The following is a 17,260-nucleotide window of genomic DNA, read 5'->3' on the forward strand; positions in this document are numbered from 1 at the left end:
ACACCGGCCATGATGCAACGTGCAATCAGTAAGACATTAGAAGACAATAGAAAAATGGAATCGAAGGCGGGAGATGCGAAAGGGTGAAAAAGAAACCGGGGAATCTTCATTTGAGAAAAGAGAAAGGAAAATCACGGAGCATAACCAGTCGAGGCGGCGACTTCACCCATACCCATCCCATCCATCCTCCGTGCTGCAGTCAAGTATATGCTTGTGTGTGTCATGCCCCGCGACGAGGGCGTTTGTTGTCACCGCTCATCCGCGGGCCGCGCGCACTCGCATCGCCGCCGGCATTGTCCTCGGGGTTGGGGCGTCCACGCTTGCGATGGGCGGAGCCGCCGCTGTCACGGTGGTGCCCGTCGCGGTCCCGACCGCGCTCACTTCGGCGATCACGCTCGCGATCTCGGTTGTCAGTGCCGTTGCCACGATCACCGCTTGCGCCCCAACGGCGTGGGTTGCTTTCATCGGCAGGAAGTGGAGGAGGTGGCGGAGGTGGCGGAGGAGGCGGTGCTCCCATCGACGATGATGGACGGACACGGCCTTCATTCTCGTTGACAGTGTTGTTGGGGGGAGCAGGGCCGCCCAGATCAGGTAGGCCCTCCTCCCGGTCACGTCGGTCCCTGCGACGCATCTCCTCACGCGAGCTGGGGTTTCGGCGCTCGCGGTCTTTGTCCTTCTCCTCGCGGCTAGCACCACCGGCACCAATATCGCTCCGGCGGTTGCGCTCACGATCAGGGTCTCGTGGACGGTCACGGCGTTCTTCACGCCGGGGGCCGGTACTGCCAGCATCATCTTCAGCACTACCGCCGCCGCGACGCTCACGGTCACGGTTTCGATCACGATTCTTGTCACGATCATTGCCCCGGCCTGAGCGGCGATTGTCAGGGGCAGCAGCATCATCCATCAAGTCACCACGAACATCGGGTCGGTTGCGAGATTGGCCTTCCTCTTCAGCAGCGGCAGGACCAGTGGGTGGATGAGGAGAACCAGTATTCGACGCAGTTGATTGTCGATTTGCACCCCGCCCACGGACAGGCGGGGTCGCAGGGACGCGCTCTGCAGGGCCGTTAGTCTGCTGAAGCATGTTGTTTATGCCAGCAAACCGTTTATCACCACGTCCACGCTCTCCACCAGAAGGGCCACGGGGTCCTTGCTGCTGCCCAGGTGCACCGCGAGGACCCGAGGGAGGGGTCATAGCTGTCCCCGATGCCTGCTGGGGCTCGCCTTGGAAGAGATTGAGTCGATCGGGGTGGATCCCAGAGATATCCAGACGCTCTCCAGAGGGGGCTGGAGTGGCAGGAGACTGCTCGGGCCCTCCACGCCCACCTTGTCGCCCAGGACCTGTTGGGATTTGGCGGTCGGGAGTAGGTGCTTTGCCATTGCTTGGACTTGGAGCAGGTTGCTGAGCGGACACATTGCGTCCACGATTCCCCCGCCGTGGGCCAGATGGTATGTCTGGTGGCTGGTCCGGTTGTCGTAATCGACCGTGATTCATGTCCGGTCCCATGGCGTCATTACCGGAACGAGGGCCTCTCGGGAAGTCACCCTGGCCTAGACTCGGCTGGGAAAAGCTAGCAGATCGGCGATCTTCAGGGAACCGCTCTGGACGATTAGGCAAGTCGGCTCTTGGCGGCGTGGGACCGCGTGGCGGATAGGGACGGCGATCATCCTTCTCAGGTCGGAGTGATGGGTCACCACGGCGAGGGCCATCGGCAGGCCGTTCGGGGAAATCAGGCAAAAGTTCACCGCGGGCAGGTCTTTCCCGGCCATGGAAGGAGTCATGACGGAGGCGCCCGGAGCGATCACCGGGCCAGTCGGGCTCTCGTGGAATGCGACCTTCACGATAAGGCGGCCCACGCATCGGGTCATCGAGAGGTCTGATTGCAAAGTCGCGGTCACCCATGCGCCCATGGCCTCGGCCGTCGGCAGCAGGACCGTCAAATCGGGCATGCTCAGGGCCACCATGTCGGGTACGTGGGTTGAAGTCAGGATGTCGGTCGCGACGGTCGTCCATCAAGTCGGGACGTGGGGGAAGTCTATTGTCGGCACTGTGCCGTGGAAGCAGAGCCTGTTGTCGAGGGTTGATGGCAGGCGGACGATCAGTTTCCGGGCGCTTCGGGATATCAGGCTGACGGCCGGATTCGGTGGCTCGAGAGCCAGGTCTTGAACGTGATGGCTCTCTCGGTCCTCGATGCTCTGGGGCATGAGGATACAGACGCTCACTCGCAGTCCCATCCGCACTGTTATCCAGAGCAGTAGACCCGGTAGCTTCGGTGACCGTCGAAGTAGGCTCGTTCTGAGCAGAGATTGCAGGTTTCGTGTCCTCTGTGCCCTTCACCGATGCAGCATCAGTCATCTTAGCATCTTCAATCTCACCATCCTCCACTTCGGATTTGCTAGGTCCTTCTTGCTTCGAACCACCCGCAAGACTAGTAAGGGGGTTAGTCTCCGATACATGATATTGTTGATATGCGAACTCACTCTTGAGGTACGGGCGTGAACTCCGGCGCGGAAGCATTCAACGGTGTCGGGGTGGAGGATTGAGGCCTTGAAGAATCAGCCTTGCCAGTCCGATCAGCCGGCGGCTGCGAGCCAGACTTGGCCTGCCCAGCATCGGGAGCATTGCTGTTGTTTAGGTAGAACTCTTGCGGAAGCATCCACTGCTTTGATCGTCGATTGAAATCACCAATGAGCGAGGCAGCGGGAATCTTGACATCATCTCTCTTGTCGTTCTTGCTGAGATCGTTGACAGTGTCCAGCATCTGTGTGCCGATCCAATTCACGGCAGGGAAGTAGGGAACAATCGCCTTGAGAATGCTGATGGCATTGCGAATGTGCATGTACTCGCCTCCCTTCAGACAGGCTTGAAGCGCACCGGAGAGCAGACGGTGCCACTTATAAAGAAGGCGCCGGAAGTCCTCGAACTCCAAGAACAAAGTTGGCACTCCTTCGGGGTCGATACTTTTGGCAAATCCAGGCAGATCTCTTTTGGTGCCAAAAGCTTCCTTCTCATAGACAGCCTTGTCAGCATGCCACTCGCTCAAGTCACCCAAAACCTTGCCTAGGAATTGTCCCAAGTTGTCTGCTTCCTTCGAAGTGCACAGGAAAATAAGGGCACTGAGTCGATGTTCGCGGAAGAGCTGATCAAGCAAGCCCACAGTTCGGAAGTTCGGAGTTCCTGAATTGTGGAGGAACTTGAGTATCTTGAAGCAGAAGAAAGCATCGATGGGTGAAAGGAGGAGTCTGGGAATGAAACATTGCTCCAATAAAGCAACATTTAACACGTCATGCTTGAGGCGCATCCCAGCAAACCACAGTTCCTTCTCCTTCTGCAGTCTACCGCGAGTCTGGGCATACGCTTGAGTGTGAGTCTTCAGTTCCGACAGAAGCTGGTCCTGAACTTGGGTGAGACTTCTCCTTGCTTGGTCTTTCCGTTGCATACCAACCATACTGAGATCAGATCGGTCATTGTTGATGTTCGTGACACGCCTTTGAAGTCGGCGTCTCTCTTCATCATAATATTTCTCGGGAACGTGCACGTCATAGAGAGATAGTTGCCAGAACGTCGCGTAGAAATGCGCACCCACGACTTCCCACGTCTCGGTGGGTAACGACAACCTGACAGTTTCAATCAAGTCTTGCATGACGGGGTTGGCAGCCAACGGACCGGGAGTGGCGGGGGCCAGAGAAACAGTGGTGGACTGCTCTGCTTTGTCGACATCCATTGCAGATTCGTCTGAAGCCTCTTCGGCTGTGGCTGGTAATTCACCCTCATCGGTGTCCATTTTATTGTCTTCGTTGGGTCGAGGCGCAGGAATCGCGTTACCGGTAGCTTCTTTTGTAGAAAGCTGGAGCTTCTGTTTTGGAGGCTCAATTTCGGCAATCTTTCGGGAAACACTAGGACGCCTGATCCAAAATGCGATCTCGGGTTGGATACCAAAGTCTTTGATCAGAGAAGCAAAGTCAGGTACGAAAGAGTCGAATTCTTCGATGGAAAGATTGCTGCGCAGAAGGTCGAGGTATTGAGTAAGGATGCGGTGGATCTCGTCAAAGATATTGCCCAATAATTTCAGCTCTGATGATGACTCTTTGAAGACGCAAGTCATCCGCTCCTGGGCAATCGCGACCAGAAGCTGGCCTGCAAGTCGGGTATGGGTCAAAGATTTTAAGAGTCGCTTTGATGTGATTTTGGACTCATGGCGCTTGTCCAGTAGCTGTAGGATAGTCTGCGACTGGAGTACCTCGCCACCTGCCATGGCCTGTATCTGAGCGTCATTGAAGTTGGTGTCTGTGATAATACCAGCCATAGAGCTGATCATCTGCTCCAGAACGATGAGGTCGGTGGAGTTATTACGACGCAGCTGCTCCACGACATACTGTAGCAGAGGTGTAGGATCCATGACAGAGTAACGTTTGAAAGTTCGGCCAGCAAAGGTAGACAGAGCGTTGAGCCATCTGCTGGTAAGCAGACCACCCTCCTGCACACGACTTCTTCCTTTCTGCCCAAGCGAGTTGATCAATGACCAGGTGAGAATGTCGTAACCTAGATTGGTGAAGTAGCGAGCACATTCGACGACGACTTCAATGAGATTCTCATACGATTCAATTTGACCGATGGCGACATTGATGACAATACCGGGGTTGGCATAGGCAATCTTTGCCAGAGCACGGGCCATAGGTCGAATGTTGGTCTTGCTGAGCCGCTTGAGGACGTCTTTTGTTTCAGCTGTAGCCTGTTTGAATGCAGACTGAATGTCGGGCAGTCTTGACGTTTGCCCATAGTACCATTCTGAGTACATATTGTACCGAACCTCTCGGGGAAAGAAACTGATCAGATCAAACACCTCGTTGACCACACCGGGGTTTGCCTTGGTCAAGCTAATTGATGGCAAAAGAAGTCGTTTGCAGAGGTCCCGCCAGCGAGTCCTATTCTGGTCCGAGCCATCTTTTGCGAGACTGTCCCTACCAATACGTGCGAGCTTGGTGAGAAGGCTTGCGTCTTGGCCAATTTTGTGACCTGAGAGGTTGAGAAATGAAGAACAGAGCGCGAACACGTCATCAACAGACTGGCAAATGGGGATATTGTCCACCCAATCATCCCAGTAGAACCGATAGGCGATGCCCTCATTTGTGTCCTCCGTGTCTAGCTGAGCCCAGCGTAGGACCCGTCTGGGTGGGGCCTGGGTCAAGCGGAGCTGGCCTTTGCTGACTCCGGACTGATCGGTACTCAATATTTGCTGGTGGCCGGGGATATCCTCTGACGAGATCAGAGGCCGAAGCGGGGAGTAGACCTTGCTCAAAGAGTAGTGGAGGATGCGATGAATGAACTCGGTAAGTTCAGGGTAGGCATCTATCAACCAAGGAAACCTACTCATAACAAACAAGGACTCAGGGATGGCACCAATCGCGAGGAGGCTCTTGAGAAGCAACACCTTCTGGTCCGAGGGCTCTGGCAACTCATCTTCAGGTTTGACCGTTGATTGTCTGTCGGCTTCCTGATCCCTGGATGGGGTGGCCATCCTAGACTCGGGCTCACGCAGACGAGGAGTTGGGAGCGTGTCGTCAGACAGAGCACCGGCCAGCATCAGAGCGTTGACACCCCCACCCGGCCGTGCGGCTTTCTCTCTTTCTGCTTTCTCCGCCATTTTCTCATCCTTCAAGACGTCCATTGAATCATCGGGTCTCCAGAGATGTGCGTAAAGGTCACGCAAAGAGATGAAGCCCACCTTGATGAGTAGTGCAGCCAAGTAGATGAGGTTGTCGGGCAGATTGTCGGATTTGGAACGAGCCGAGGAGGAGTAGAATCGTAGCTTGAAGCCCAAGAGCTGGGCTGCAACCCGGTTACCCTTCGGTGGCATTGTTCCAGTCTCTTCAATCCACGTCCGTGTGGCTTCTTCCTCTTCTGAGAGGTGGTTGGTTTCCGGGAGAGCCTGTTGTTTTTCCTCCTCGGAAAGCGGCCTGCGACCGATTTCGAAGAAGGCTTGAATGCCAACTTGTCGTACTCGGTCCCAGAATTCGCGGTCACGCAGTGCATTTGATTTTAAAATGCTTGCTCGGTCATCCTCGGTGGTGTTCCAGCTAGTTGACCCAGGAAGCGCCCACTTCGGCAATCCCGAAGTACGCGAACTCCCCTCCAGATTGTGAAGCGGGTCTTCTTTGGGCCACCAGGAGCTGGCTCGAAGCAATTTGACAAAGAACCGGTATTGCTTGACCAGCACAGCAGCAAACACATCCAACGTCACATCCAGGACTCGCCCCACATCCATATCGAATGCGCCGATCATGGCCTTGACTTTTTCGAAAGTATCCTCAACCACTTCACTCGATGGCGGTTCGTTGTTGCTCGTCGTAAACAGCTCCGTCAGCAGCTTCGAATATCCTTCAGATTCTTCTCTAAGAAGGTTGTAGTTGGACTGTCGGTACAGTAGATTGGTCTGTTTTCGAATACCCATGCGCGCAAATGTCTCTCGAACCAGTCCTAAAGATTGCAACAGGGGTGTATCCAACTGGAGGCGCATGAGAGCCGGGGGAATTGCGGTTGCAAAAACGAGGGGTTTGAGAGCGATATTGGATGTGTCGGCGTCGGTTATGACAGAGAGGGTATCGAGGAACAATGAGCGCGGGTCTAACTCCGAAGTCGAAGCTTTCTGTGCTTGGCCATCGTTTCCGAGATCTTGAGACGCCTCTTCTTCACCGATAATATCCTTCACAGTACTGCCAGCCTCCGAAGGCGAGAGTCGGCCGTATATTGCGGACCGGATGAGCTCTTGGTAGACAGCGCCCAGACGCGCAAGATCTTGATTCAATCGAGCCGTAGTTCCCTCATGCACAACCTTCTGCTTTCCGGATGATGCCCATTCTTCCACCGCATTGTCCGTGACAAATTCATAGTCGTAGGGAGGAGGAGGGATGGGAGGACGGCTGACAGTGGCCTCGGAGCCAGCTCGAGAGACAGGTTGTGGCTGTGGCTGTGAAGCAGCGGTGTTGGGAGCAGGGGATGGCGTCGGTTGGGCAGCTGTAGATTCACCATTTTGTTGCGCAGTCTCTGTGGCCTCCCTAGACTGGGCGCGAGGAGGAGGAGACATTGCGCTTGATTCTCTGTGCTGCGAACCCGAAAAATTCTGACCTTCAAAGGAACGTCGACGGGAATTGCCGCGGCCACCACCTGCACGGCCCGACTGCCGACGAGCTCGGTCGCGCCCGTCATGCTGGTCTTGTTGTGAGCCTAATTGAGTTCCCGGGTGGGAGGGATGATGCGCCATGTTGAGCGTGCTGGGGCGATGAGGAGAGGGTCGCAGGCCTTCGTTATTTGCCGATTCGCCGGACCACAAGCGCTCACCGCGCTTCCTCTTGCCGCCCTGCCCAGGGCCCATAGTATTTGAAGGCCGATTTAAATGCGAAGGCCTGAGACGGTTGTTCTGATCGCAGAGAAATCGAAGCTCATTGGCGGGAGATTGAGTCTGAATGAACGACGCGGGACGGTTGTCAGCAATTGAGATCAGCGAGAGATAGGAGGTGCACAAAGCGAAGAATGAGTAACAGCAACCTACCAGCGATAAAGCCTCATCAAAAAGAGAAGAGAGGGGGTCACGGAGCGGATGTGAAGGATGGAGATGAAAGGCGATGATGGCAGGAAGCTTGTTCGGCGTTCGGAGCAGAGATGGGTCCTCGACTGCCTGAGGTGTCGAGGGTCACCCGACCCGTGTCACCGATCTGATTACGGTGCCTGCCTACGGCAGGTGAGAATGAAAGTCTTCGAAGTGTTCATTATTGTAGGGTCCAGTATGTTGTGGCGCGGCACCAAATTTAATCGTTCTCCCCTTCTTCTTTCTTTCCTGGTGTTCCTACCTCATTTAGGCCATCATTCTTGTGCAATGCCTTGCCTAGATAATTCACATTACACATCCTGATTATCATCTAAACCCCATCCAAAGAGTCCATATTTTGCACATAGTTTGCCTGGCCTATCTGATTCCCCGATCACCTACTGCATGTTTTAACAACTCCTTCAATTTCCACTCGCGTTGAGACAATGGCAATGCCAGAAAAGTCACGGGAACAGTAGTATTACTGTAGTACTGGTGAGGACCTGACGTTGAAAGAAGGTTGCGAAAATCCATTCCGTTGTTCGGCAATTTTCTGTGGTAGTCATATCATACACAAGGATAGAAGTAGTTTTAACGCAGGTGAAGCTCCTTTGCCTCCAGTGCAACAATTTCAGGAATCAAATCAATCAACCTCGGCTTCTGGGGGTTCCATCCAAGTAGTTTGCGAGCACGGATTGCACGGCCACGAGAATTAGTGCCCCAGAGATAGTGTCCGAATGGATGACACTTTTTAACTTCGTTGATATCCAGCATGTCAACTTCGGAAGACGTGATGAATCCCTGGAGATGAGCCTGCTTGGCGACCTCGCGCTGAATATCTCCCCATACAAAAGACCCATTCTCGGCCAAATAGTAACCCTCATCGCCCCAACTGGCCTTACCACCCCCAGCGGCAGCGGCATCGCCCAGCGCGAGGTAGACACCACTCAGATCCTGGACATGAACCTCGTGCCAGACATTCTCACCCTTTCCGACCAAAAAGCCTTTACCGCGAGACAAGACGGCGGAGCTCAGCATGTAGGCTTGCATGCTCTTGGTGTTTACGGGGCCGCGACCTGGTCCGTAGATGGTGGGTGGGCACACAATGGCTGTGTGGACGCTGGATGGGTTCTGCTTGCCGGCATTGAGAATAATTTCGTCGACATTCCGGTGAAGAGCATCTGCAGGGAGATTGACTAGTTCGCTCACGCCATCCCAGTCGTTGTACTCCTTGGGACGTTCAATACCAATCGTGTTAGCACGCTGGTCTTCAACAGTCAAAATACCCGTGCCGGAGGTGTGAATTAGCCACAGCGGCTGCTCTGGGGTGTGCTGCTGGGCACCCTTGGCAATAGCCTGAGCAGACGTGACGTGATCGCAGTCAGCAAAATCTGGAGATAAGCAGGTTAGCCCTATGGGTTCTAGTGGATGGTGAGTATTCCATGATACTGACTGAAGACGATGTCTGCGTTCTTGACTTCCTCCGCGATGATATCAACGGAGTCCAGATCTCCAAGAACGACGCGAATCTGTGGGTACTTGCTTGAGAGCTGAGCGGCCTTTTCCTTACTGCGGACCAGTGCTGACAACTGCCAGTCAGGGTGAGCATGGGCGATGGTGTACAAGCCTTCACCACCAATATAGCCGGTAGCACCAGTTCTGTGAATTTGATCAGAAGTGAGCTCCAGAACCTGGTGCTCGGCCGTTACTTACAGGAAGATTTTGGGGGAAGCCATAATTTAGATAATGATCGATGGGGGTAACTTGGTAGGGTAATTGGAAGGGTTCTGAAGGCGAGTGTGATGAAGAGGGCGAAATTGGAGGTGTGGTCACATAATCAGGCTAAATCTTGTTGGACATGCATGAATGGGCGCCTGCTTTGAAATCATCTGAATGCAGCAACTTTAGTCCGAGACGGACTCTCCAAGTGGGGATCTTTGGAGATGCCAAGCTCCGAACAGCCGAATCGTTCTACAGTAGTTCTCGAATTCAGTTTTACTTCGCACTTGTATGACTTCATTCCCGGATAATACTTCCGGGATATCCGAGTCCAGGTGGGATAATTATCAACATACCCCGGTCCCCACACCGCTTGCTAGAATCGACTTTGTATTTTACAAGACGGATGCGACACTTCATTGGCTGTATTTTCCACGAAACTCGCCATACAAGGCTACCCTGTTGGGAAGCTCTTTCATCGTCCTATACTATAGGATCAGCACTAGCCAAGTCAAGCCCCAGATCTTGCTACTGCTGGCTTTGGACCATGACTTGACTTGGTGGCTGTCGGGAGAAGGCCAGGATGAGGCTCTTGTGACCCGAGATTTTCCCTTGTGACACTCTTGTTTCCTAGGACATCTATTCAAACCCAAATGGATTTAGTTTAAAATAATCCAAGATCTTTCCAAACCAATTGTCGTAATTTCCGAGTATGGTTTTGCCGGATTTGCTCCTGTAGTGGCCCCTGGATATCCCTAATCCAGTAAGTAATATGTCCTCACCCGTCAAAGGGTCATCCATCACGATGATAACACTTTGCCGGTCTGAAATATAGTTATTTGCATATGTTTCGATGCACTTGTCTTTGGTGAGATATTCAAAGTTACCATTGAGGATACCAGTTCGCAGATCACTTATGTTCCAATTGATAACCTCTTCAGGCCAACAGCTCTGCTCTTCGAAGAACGGTGTAGGCACATTCGAATTTGAGACAAATTCCAGTGGTGCAGCTAGCACTGGATAGGAATTGGCATTGAGGGAGGAGTAAACGACTAAGTTATAGCTAGATGCCCAGATTTACTATTAAACCAGTGTCTCCCCCCAGATGAATTGGACCTACACCATCTGCATTATCAGCGACGTAAACAGCAATGAGCTCCATAAAGCTGGAGAAATTTCGGTTACGGCAAGTAATGCCAAGAAGGCGATATTCAAAGCGATCAATAAGAACTGTTACAAGTCATTTATCTACACTAGCAAGGAATATTTTCCACATTGGTGCCGCATTACTCCCTCCTAAAAGTGGGCAGGTTTTAACCTGCATCCTGGCCCCCGGTACTCGACTCGGTGGGTTAAAAGTGGCGCGGAATGAATACTGAATAAATCCCAAGAAGCGGCAGAGTTGAAGTGGGGCAGGGGCTGGTTCAGAAATGGGCCAGTATGGTTGCTACATCGCCACAGCGCCGAAGGCCTAGCACTTATTTCCCGATATTCAGCGGCCCACGCTAGATCGAAAGAAGATAGCAGAGGCTCTAGAACTGTCATAGTAGTCAGAAGATAGAGCGTAAATCAAGTTGTGTTCCCATGGGTCGTGATCTACAGATTGCAATATACAATCGATGTGATACGGGCCCATCTCTAAAATAATCATGATCCTCGGAAAACGCCTGGGGAGAACCAGGTCTGGTTTGAGGCTAGCGACGAGTGAGACGCGTAATAGATAGCAAAATGCTATGGAGATAAAAAAGCGTCCTCATCTACCAGTCTAGCTCTATAGTATAAGCTCAGCTTTCAGTAATATGACTTGCGGGCGTCGGCTGCATATGGAGCCGACTGGTCAAGAAGAGAAGAAAATGGGGCTGCGTTGCAAGAATAATTGCATTGTAAAGCTTACTATATGTTTACTGCTGTGTTGTGCCGTATACTTGCTTGATTGGGCGCAAGTTCATACGCTCTAAGCCGCATGTCTCAGGCCTAGATCGATGAGACCACCAGTCTTGCACGTGACCCCGCAGGGTACCACTGCAGCATTCGTATTTTTCGCCCAATCAGTTGATATTAAAGTAAACAAGCATGAAATTTCCGTCATACGCTACAGTATAGGGTCAAGGTAGACCCGGAGGTGCCGTGTACCTGGCCAGGTCCGACAAGCCACAGTGGATATACATCATGACGTCATGGTAATCACCTGCAGGGGAACCTTGGGATTCGATCTACTAATAAAGTCGCAAACCGGTTGGTCAGACCTAAAACCTCTTCACGCCTTGACTCCCGCATCTAGGCCAATTTAAAGTACCCTAAGGCGCGATCTGAATCAAGGGCATTCACCCTATGACGCCATTCCATGGTACTATCCTTAAAAACGACGCCAGCTCTGAGGGTGCCGAATAGCAACCCAAATGCGCATTGCTACAGTGCTACGGCTCTGTCAAGGACACACCACCATAAAACACTCTCCTTGCATTATCTTGAATCCACATGACACCTGGCCCGACAGGAGAGGGCCATGATGCGGGTCCACGCAGATATGCCTACAATATCGACGCCGCCCGAGAACGGGAGATGCACTTGTATGAATCCATCCCTTTACTTCGCGGATTGACCAACGATCCGGGCCGTGTGCTGTCTGAACCCAAAGACTTGACATATATGGCAGCTTTTAGCAATACTGTCATGGCTGAAGTTTCGCGAATGGACCTACAGGCTGCTGATCGGGCCAAGAGTGACTTCATCTCTTCCATCTCCCATGAACTCCGATCACCATTGCATGGTGTTCTGGGTACGGTGGAGCTGCTCCAGGAAACAGCTACGACCTTTACTCAGCGAGGCTTGGTCGATACCGTGTACAGCTGCGGCCGTACCCTGTTAGACACACTCAATCATCTATTAGACTATTCAAAGATCAACACGCTGACGGCTACAAGAGGACCTGGCCAGGAAGGCCCCGAAGATGGCAGCTCTGGAGCAAGGGTTGCTGTGCCTGGCCTGGTGCAGGACGAAGATTTAAGCGTGTTAGTGCAAGAGGGAGTGGAAGGCCTTCTTGCCGGCGCAGAATTCTACAATCGAGAAACCGACACTGCCCCCGAGCGGACCAGACAAGATGGCAGCAAGTCTTCTCCCTCTGCTCGGATGGGGGATAAGGATCGCCGGCTAATGACCATTGTGGACGTGGAGTGGCAGGATAACTGGCATTATCCTGTGTATGCCGGTGCTTGGCGCCGAGTGGTCATGAATCTGTTCGGCAATGCCTTGAAATACACCCAATCAGGGTACATCCGACTGTTCATGAAGAAGACTACCTCAACCACGCGAGATGGCAAATCCAGCCCTGCAGTATGCATCACCATCAGCGACTCTGGTCGCGGAATGTCTCAAGACTTCCTTCTGCATCATCTCTACATCCCCTTCCTTCAGGAGGATATACAATTGCCGGGACTGGGAGTGGGTCTTCATCTGGTTCACCAGATTGTGAAATCCCTTGATGGAAAAATCGGGTTCAAAAGCGAGCTCGGTCAAGGCACGCATGTGGGTGTCGTTTTGCCAATACCCGGACCGCAGGCTGCACCGTCGCTACACTCGCCCTATGTTTCTTTACGGGAGCGGCTAAAAGGAATGACGGTCTCATTTTTCACTCAGACCTTTGCGCGCGGTGATCTGGGGATTCGGCAAGAGGTCTTCGACGAAATTCGGTCTACTATGAGCCGGATGGTCACTGATTGGTTTCAAGTACGGGTTTTGAGCCCGGATGAGTTGCAGCAGCAAACCCCAGACTTCCTGATTGTGACGGAGCACGAGTATCGAACTCTGGCACAGAAATCATCGCATTCCGACGTACAAGGTTTGATCAATTCTGAAAGCTCATTTCCATTGATTGTGCTTAGTGCACAAACTAGCAGCTGGAAAGTGGTCAAGGAGAACAATAAAGATCGCGCCATCTTTCTATCTCAACCGTAAGTGAAGACTCTCAAGGGAGATGACCGGTGCATTGACCATGTTTGACAGAGTGAGCCCCAAAACGCTGGCAACGGTTTTCCAGCACTGTCTGGGCCATCCTAGAGAGGCAGATAACCCTGCCTCCGAGACGAACGGGCAACCGTCTCCCTCATCCCCTGAAGAAAACAGCATAGAAATGGCGAATGAAGAGGACAGAAGGTCCGACGAGCGGACGCCCGAAGCCACAATTCCCCAAGAACACGGAGAACCGTCTCACAAGTGCTTCTGGTGGAAGACAACGGCGTCAACCTAAAGGTGCGAAGCTCTGATTTATCATTGAGCATGGCCTTCCCTTGACCTTGATTTATCTAGATCATCGAGACTTGTGTCAAGAATGCTGGCTTAGACTATCAATCCACGACCAATGGCCGTGACGCGCTGGAAAAGTTCAAAGCCGAGCGATTCGATGCCGTTGTAATGGGTATGTCTATATACCCCAGCCCTATATAAAGCCGACCGACTATTAACAATGTGCTTAGATATCTCAATGCCTGTGATGGATGGTCTCACAGCCACCCGGAAAATGCGGCACTTCGAGAAGACTAACGATTTACGACGCACGCCCATCATCATTTTAACGGCTGTCTTGTCTGCAGACATGCAACAGGAGGCAGAAGTGAGCGACGTCGACAAGTTCCTCACGAAGCCCACGCCGCTTAAGCAACTGAAGGAACTGCTGCAGAACCTGCCGCAGATGTAAATGATTGTGAATGAGCAATATGTGTATATGATGAGTGGCTCTATACGACAATAGATGAATGTACATGTGATCATACCTCTTATGAGTGGCGCCTGGGATGGACCATGTTTGTAAATAAGGCAAGACTTGTGTTGCTCCATCATCCTCGGAATTGTTGATGTTGTGCAGACCGACTTGTCAGGGCTAATGTATCATGTATGATTTATAATGAATACGGGCTCGAGCGCGCCTATAAAGCGGTGGGAACCCCCGCAACGCAATCACTTCGGTTCACGACATCGGAAGCATATGCCCCTACCACATCAAGCAATCTACCTTTCAAACATCTTCAATACGCCTTCTTATCACGGCCATGGCTTCGGGAAGTTGTGCATGCCGCTACATCCGCTACACTACCACCATCCCTCCCACTCAACTTGTGCACTGCCACTGCGTCGAGTGCCGAAAACAAGCCGGTGCCCCCTACATATCCTGGGTGGACTTCCCGACAGATAGCATCACATGGACTGTCGAGCCCACTGCATGGCGGGCAAGTAACGTTGCCTCCCGCACATTCTGCCCGCGCTGCGGATCAACTATGACGATGACGTTTGATAACGACCCGTCTAGTACGGCCGTGGCTGCGGGGACGCTGGATGCTGAATCCGAGCAGCTAGTTCCAATGCCCGGCAAGCATATTTTCTTCAAAGAGAAGGCGGCTTGGTATGTAGTGCCGGATGATGGAGCCAAAAAATATGACGAGTGGACTGAGTAATTCTGTTTTGGAATCAATGCCTAACTTTTACCTGTTCACACTGAGAAAGCCGGGCGGGGGAGGAAATTGGTGATCTGCAGGATATGCGGGTTGAAGACGTATTTAGTATTTTAGATAATCAGAGGAAATCACCCGAACAACCCGTCAATCGGCTCAAAAACGCACTTTGCACTCGAGACACGCACTATAAAAGCAACAAAGGGGAATCACGGTGTCAGTTTTCAGGCTACATATACAGAATCAATGCAATCCGACAACCCGATCAGATCAGAAGGTGCTGGCAGCCAGTCGGCTGGCGGCATTGCGCGCATCCAGTCGGTCATCGTCTTCCTCCGCAATCGACCCGACCTGGCTGGTGGCACGCGTGCGGCCGTGGCCAGGCTCGGGGCGGCTATCCTCATCACCCTCTTCCTCGCTCATGCCCGGGCCCGTGAAGCTCCCGCTCATGCTGCGGCCCATACCATCAGTGCGACGGGGAACACCGCTCCAAGCGTCACCCTTGGGGCCTTGGCTTGATGTCACGTTCGCCCGGCGGATAGCAGGGTGTGCTTCGCGACCCAGTCGGCTCAGGCCACCGGAGGCGTCGATGGCACGGATGTCAGGTCGAACACTTTCTAGGGTCGCCAAGGTCCGCCGCTCTGCTTCGATCTGGCGCAAAGTGTACTCGCGCAGGCTGAAAAGAAGATCGTTAGTGGTGCGGTCGAACCACTTGCGCTTCTCCTGAAGCAGGTTCGCCGTCACACGCTGAGTACGCTTTGTCAGGTAGTCCTCGTGGTTTTGCGCTTCTTCAAGAGCACTGAGCGCCTCATCCACCTTATCGGATCGGACAGATGAGCTGACTTTTAACCGGTCCGCAGCAGCAAGTTTGCTCCGGGCGCTCTGCTGGGCCTGAAGCAGTTCTCGCAGCAGAATGTGCCGGTTGGTCAGGGTTTCCTTGACGATGAACGCATCGGACGAATGATAGCTCAATGGTTCACCCAACGTCGTGGCTTCTGCGGTGGCCTGAATCGCATGATAGTCACCCACTGTCTGAATGACTTTGCCGAGTTTGCGGTAGGCCATGGCCAAGCCAGGGTGCGTTTCCTGGACGGCCATCTGGCCAACCTTGACACCAAAGTCAGACTCGGCCAAGCCCACGCCTATAACCGTCAGCTTTCGAACCAGTATAATGGGCCGAATGTAAAAGGACGTCCTAGTATCTTACTTCTGCGGGACTTGACAACTCGGTCAACCTTGTGGCTCGAGTCCATTGCTCCCAAGTAGAACATCTTCACGGTTGGACGAGCAGCCTGGAGCTCGGGAGTGTCATCTGGAGGCGGCGCAAACTGCTTCAACATCTTGCGTCGCACACCTGTGGCGGGCTGCTTCATGCGCAGCACGGGGCTATAGCCGAAATCACTCTCCACAAAAAGTACGACCTCATCATCCTGAATTAGAACCTCGTTGCTCAATACAGTATTCAGCCACCGTTGCATCGAGGCCTTGACTCGGACTTCGTCTTCATCAGTCCCAGCACCAGCTGGCGTCACTGGCGGCGGTACGGCGGGGACCAGAGCTTCCGGGTTGGCCGAGATCAAGTGATCGGCAAGCTTCACGAACTCGGAGTGGCTGCGGCGGACATCACGGTATTGGGTTGTACGGAATTTGGGGATGTTGGTCTGCAGTCAAATAATTGTGTATGGTTAGCCACGGCCATTGCGCATCTCGTTAGCTTCATTATAGAGTCGACCCACGTGGACATCAAAGCGGAGGATAGGGTCTTTCTTGCCAGTCCTCTCAAGACCGGTGATCTTGGCCAGGATCTTATAGGCGGGTGCTGGAGGCCGAGAGTTCTGTCGCGCTCCCGTCTGGTAGCGGGCGGGAGGTTGCTGCCGCTGCTGGTCTGCATTGAAGAAATGCTGTGTAGCAAACGGAGACTGCTCCCTAGGATAGTCCGGGTCCCCTAATTGGGCACTCTGTAGCTGCGTGGAGAGGTCAGCCGCCTGAGAGTCAGCCTCGCGGTCTCTGTCCGCGGTCTGCGATGCGTGCGGCTGGCCCGGTAACGGGGATGACGGGATGTCGCTGTTGCCGGAGGTGGGGAACGTCGTTCGGTCGGCTCGTGGAGAGCCCCAGGGCGAGGCGCCCGCGGGATGTTCTGGATCGCTGGAGATGGCGGAGTAGTCCATTTTAGTTGGGATTGGAGGTAAGGAGCCTCTTCACGGGATGTCCAAGGGGGAGGAGCTGCTAGTGACGGCAGGCGTCAGTATTAATGGCTGGAGATCGAGCCCCCACAGTAACGGCCAGGTAGCTCCAGCGCAGCTGGGCACGTACCTTGGGCAGTTTTCGAAGGAGGAGGGCCGTGCTTTCACGGGCGCATAGCAAATTTACAAGCAGGGGAAGCGGGAAAAAGTAGCCAGGTAGAAGCGGTCGAGGTCGAGGTGGGAGGTCGGAGGGAGAGTTGCGCATGGTCCGTCCGGTCCAGCAGGAAGAGGAATGCGCCAAGCCCGCCGCCAGCTCCGCGATTCGCTT

At 53.3% G+C, this 17,260-nt stretch overlaps 4 protein-coding genes across 4 annotated transcripts; 1 reads left to right on the forward strand and 3 right to left on the reverse strand.

Annotated features, from left to right (window-relative positions):
* Positions 1–220: 220 nt before the first annotated feature.
* Positions 221–7,373, reverse strand: N7482_002905 (putative THO complex component (Rlr1); the record flags this gene model as incomplete). The annotated part of the gene is made up of 2 exons (XM_056685030.1): positions 221–2,429; positions 2,482–7,373. The coding sequence occupies 2 exons, from the start codon at positions 7,371–7,373 to the stop codon at positions 221–223; spliced, it is 7,101 nt and encodes a 2,366-aa protein (XP_056548636.1).
* An 804-nt stretch (positions 7,374–8,177) lies between these two features.
* Positions 8,178–9,322, reverse strand: N7482_002906 (putative nucleoside-diphosphate-sugar epimerase; the record flags this gene model as incomplete). The annotated part of the gene is made up of 3 exons (XM_056685031.1): positions 8,178–8,977; positions 9,040–9,245; positions 9,300–9,322. 3 exons carry the CDS (start codon positions 9,320–9,322, stop codon positions 8,178–8,180), a joined length of 1,029 nt encoding a protein of 342 aa, XP_056548637.1.
* Positions 9,323–11,783: 2,461 nt separating this feature from the next.
* On the forward strand, positions 11,784–14,752 carry N7482_002907 (uncharacterized protein; the record flags this gene model as incomplete). Its single annotated transcript, XM_056685032.1, has 6 exons — positions 11,784–13,255; positions 13,308–13,457; positions 13,496–13,553; positions 13,611–13,719; positions 13,778–13,994; positions 14,236–14,752. The coding sequence occupies 6 exons, from the start codon at positions 11,784–11,786 to the stop codon at positions 14,750–14,752; spliced, it is 2,523 nt and encodes an 840-aa protein (XP_056548638.1).
* Positions 14,753–15,019: 267 nt separating this feature from the next.
* Positions 15,020–16,917, reverse strand: N7482_002908 (retromer subunit VPS17; the record flags this gene model as incomplete). The annotated part of the gene is made up of 3 exons (XM_056685033.1): positions 15,020–15,891; positions 15,957–16,410; positions 16,486–16,917. 3 exons carry the CDS (start codon positions 16,915–16,917, stop codon positions 15,020–15,022), a joined length of 1,758 nt encoding a protein of 585 aa, XP_056548639.1.
* Between the last annotated feature and the right edge of the window lie 343 nt (positions 16,918–17,260).

The sequence above is a fragment of the Penicillium canariense genome, assembly GCF_028826845.1.
Source record: "Penicillium canariense strain IBT 26290 chromosome Unknown utg000001l_segment0_segment0, whole genome shotgun sequence".
Classification (NCBI taxonomy): domain Eukaryota; kingdom Fungi; phylum Ascomycota; class Eurotiomycetes; order Eurotiales; family Aspergillaceae; genus Penicillium; species Penicillium canariense.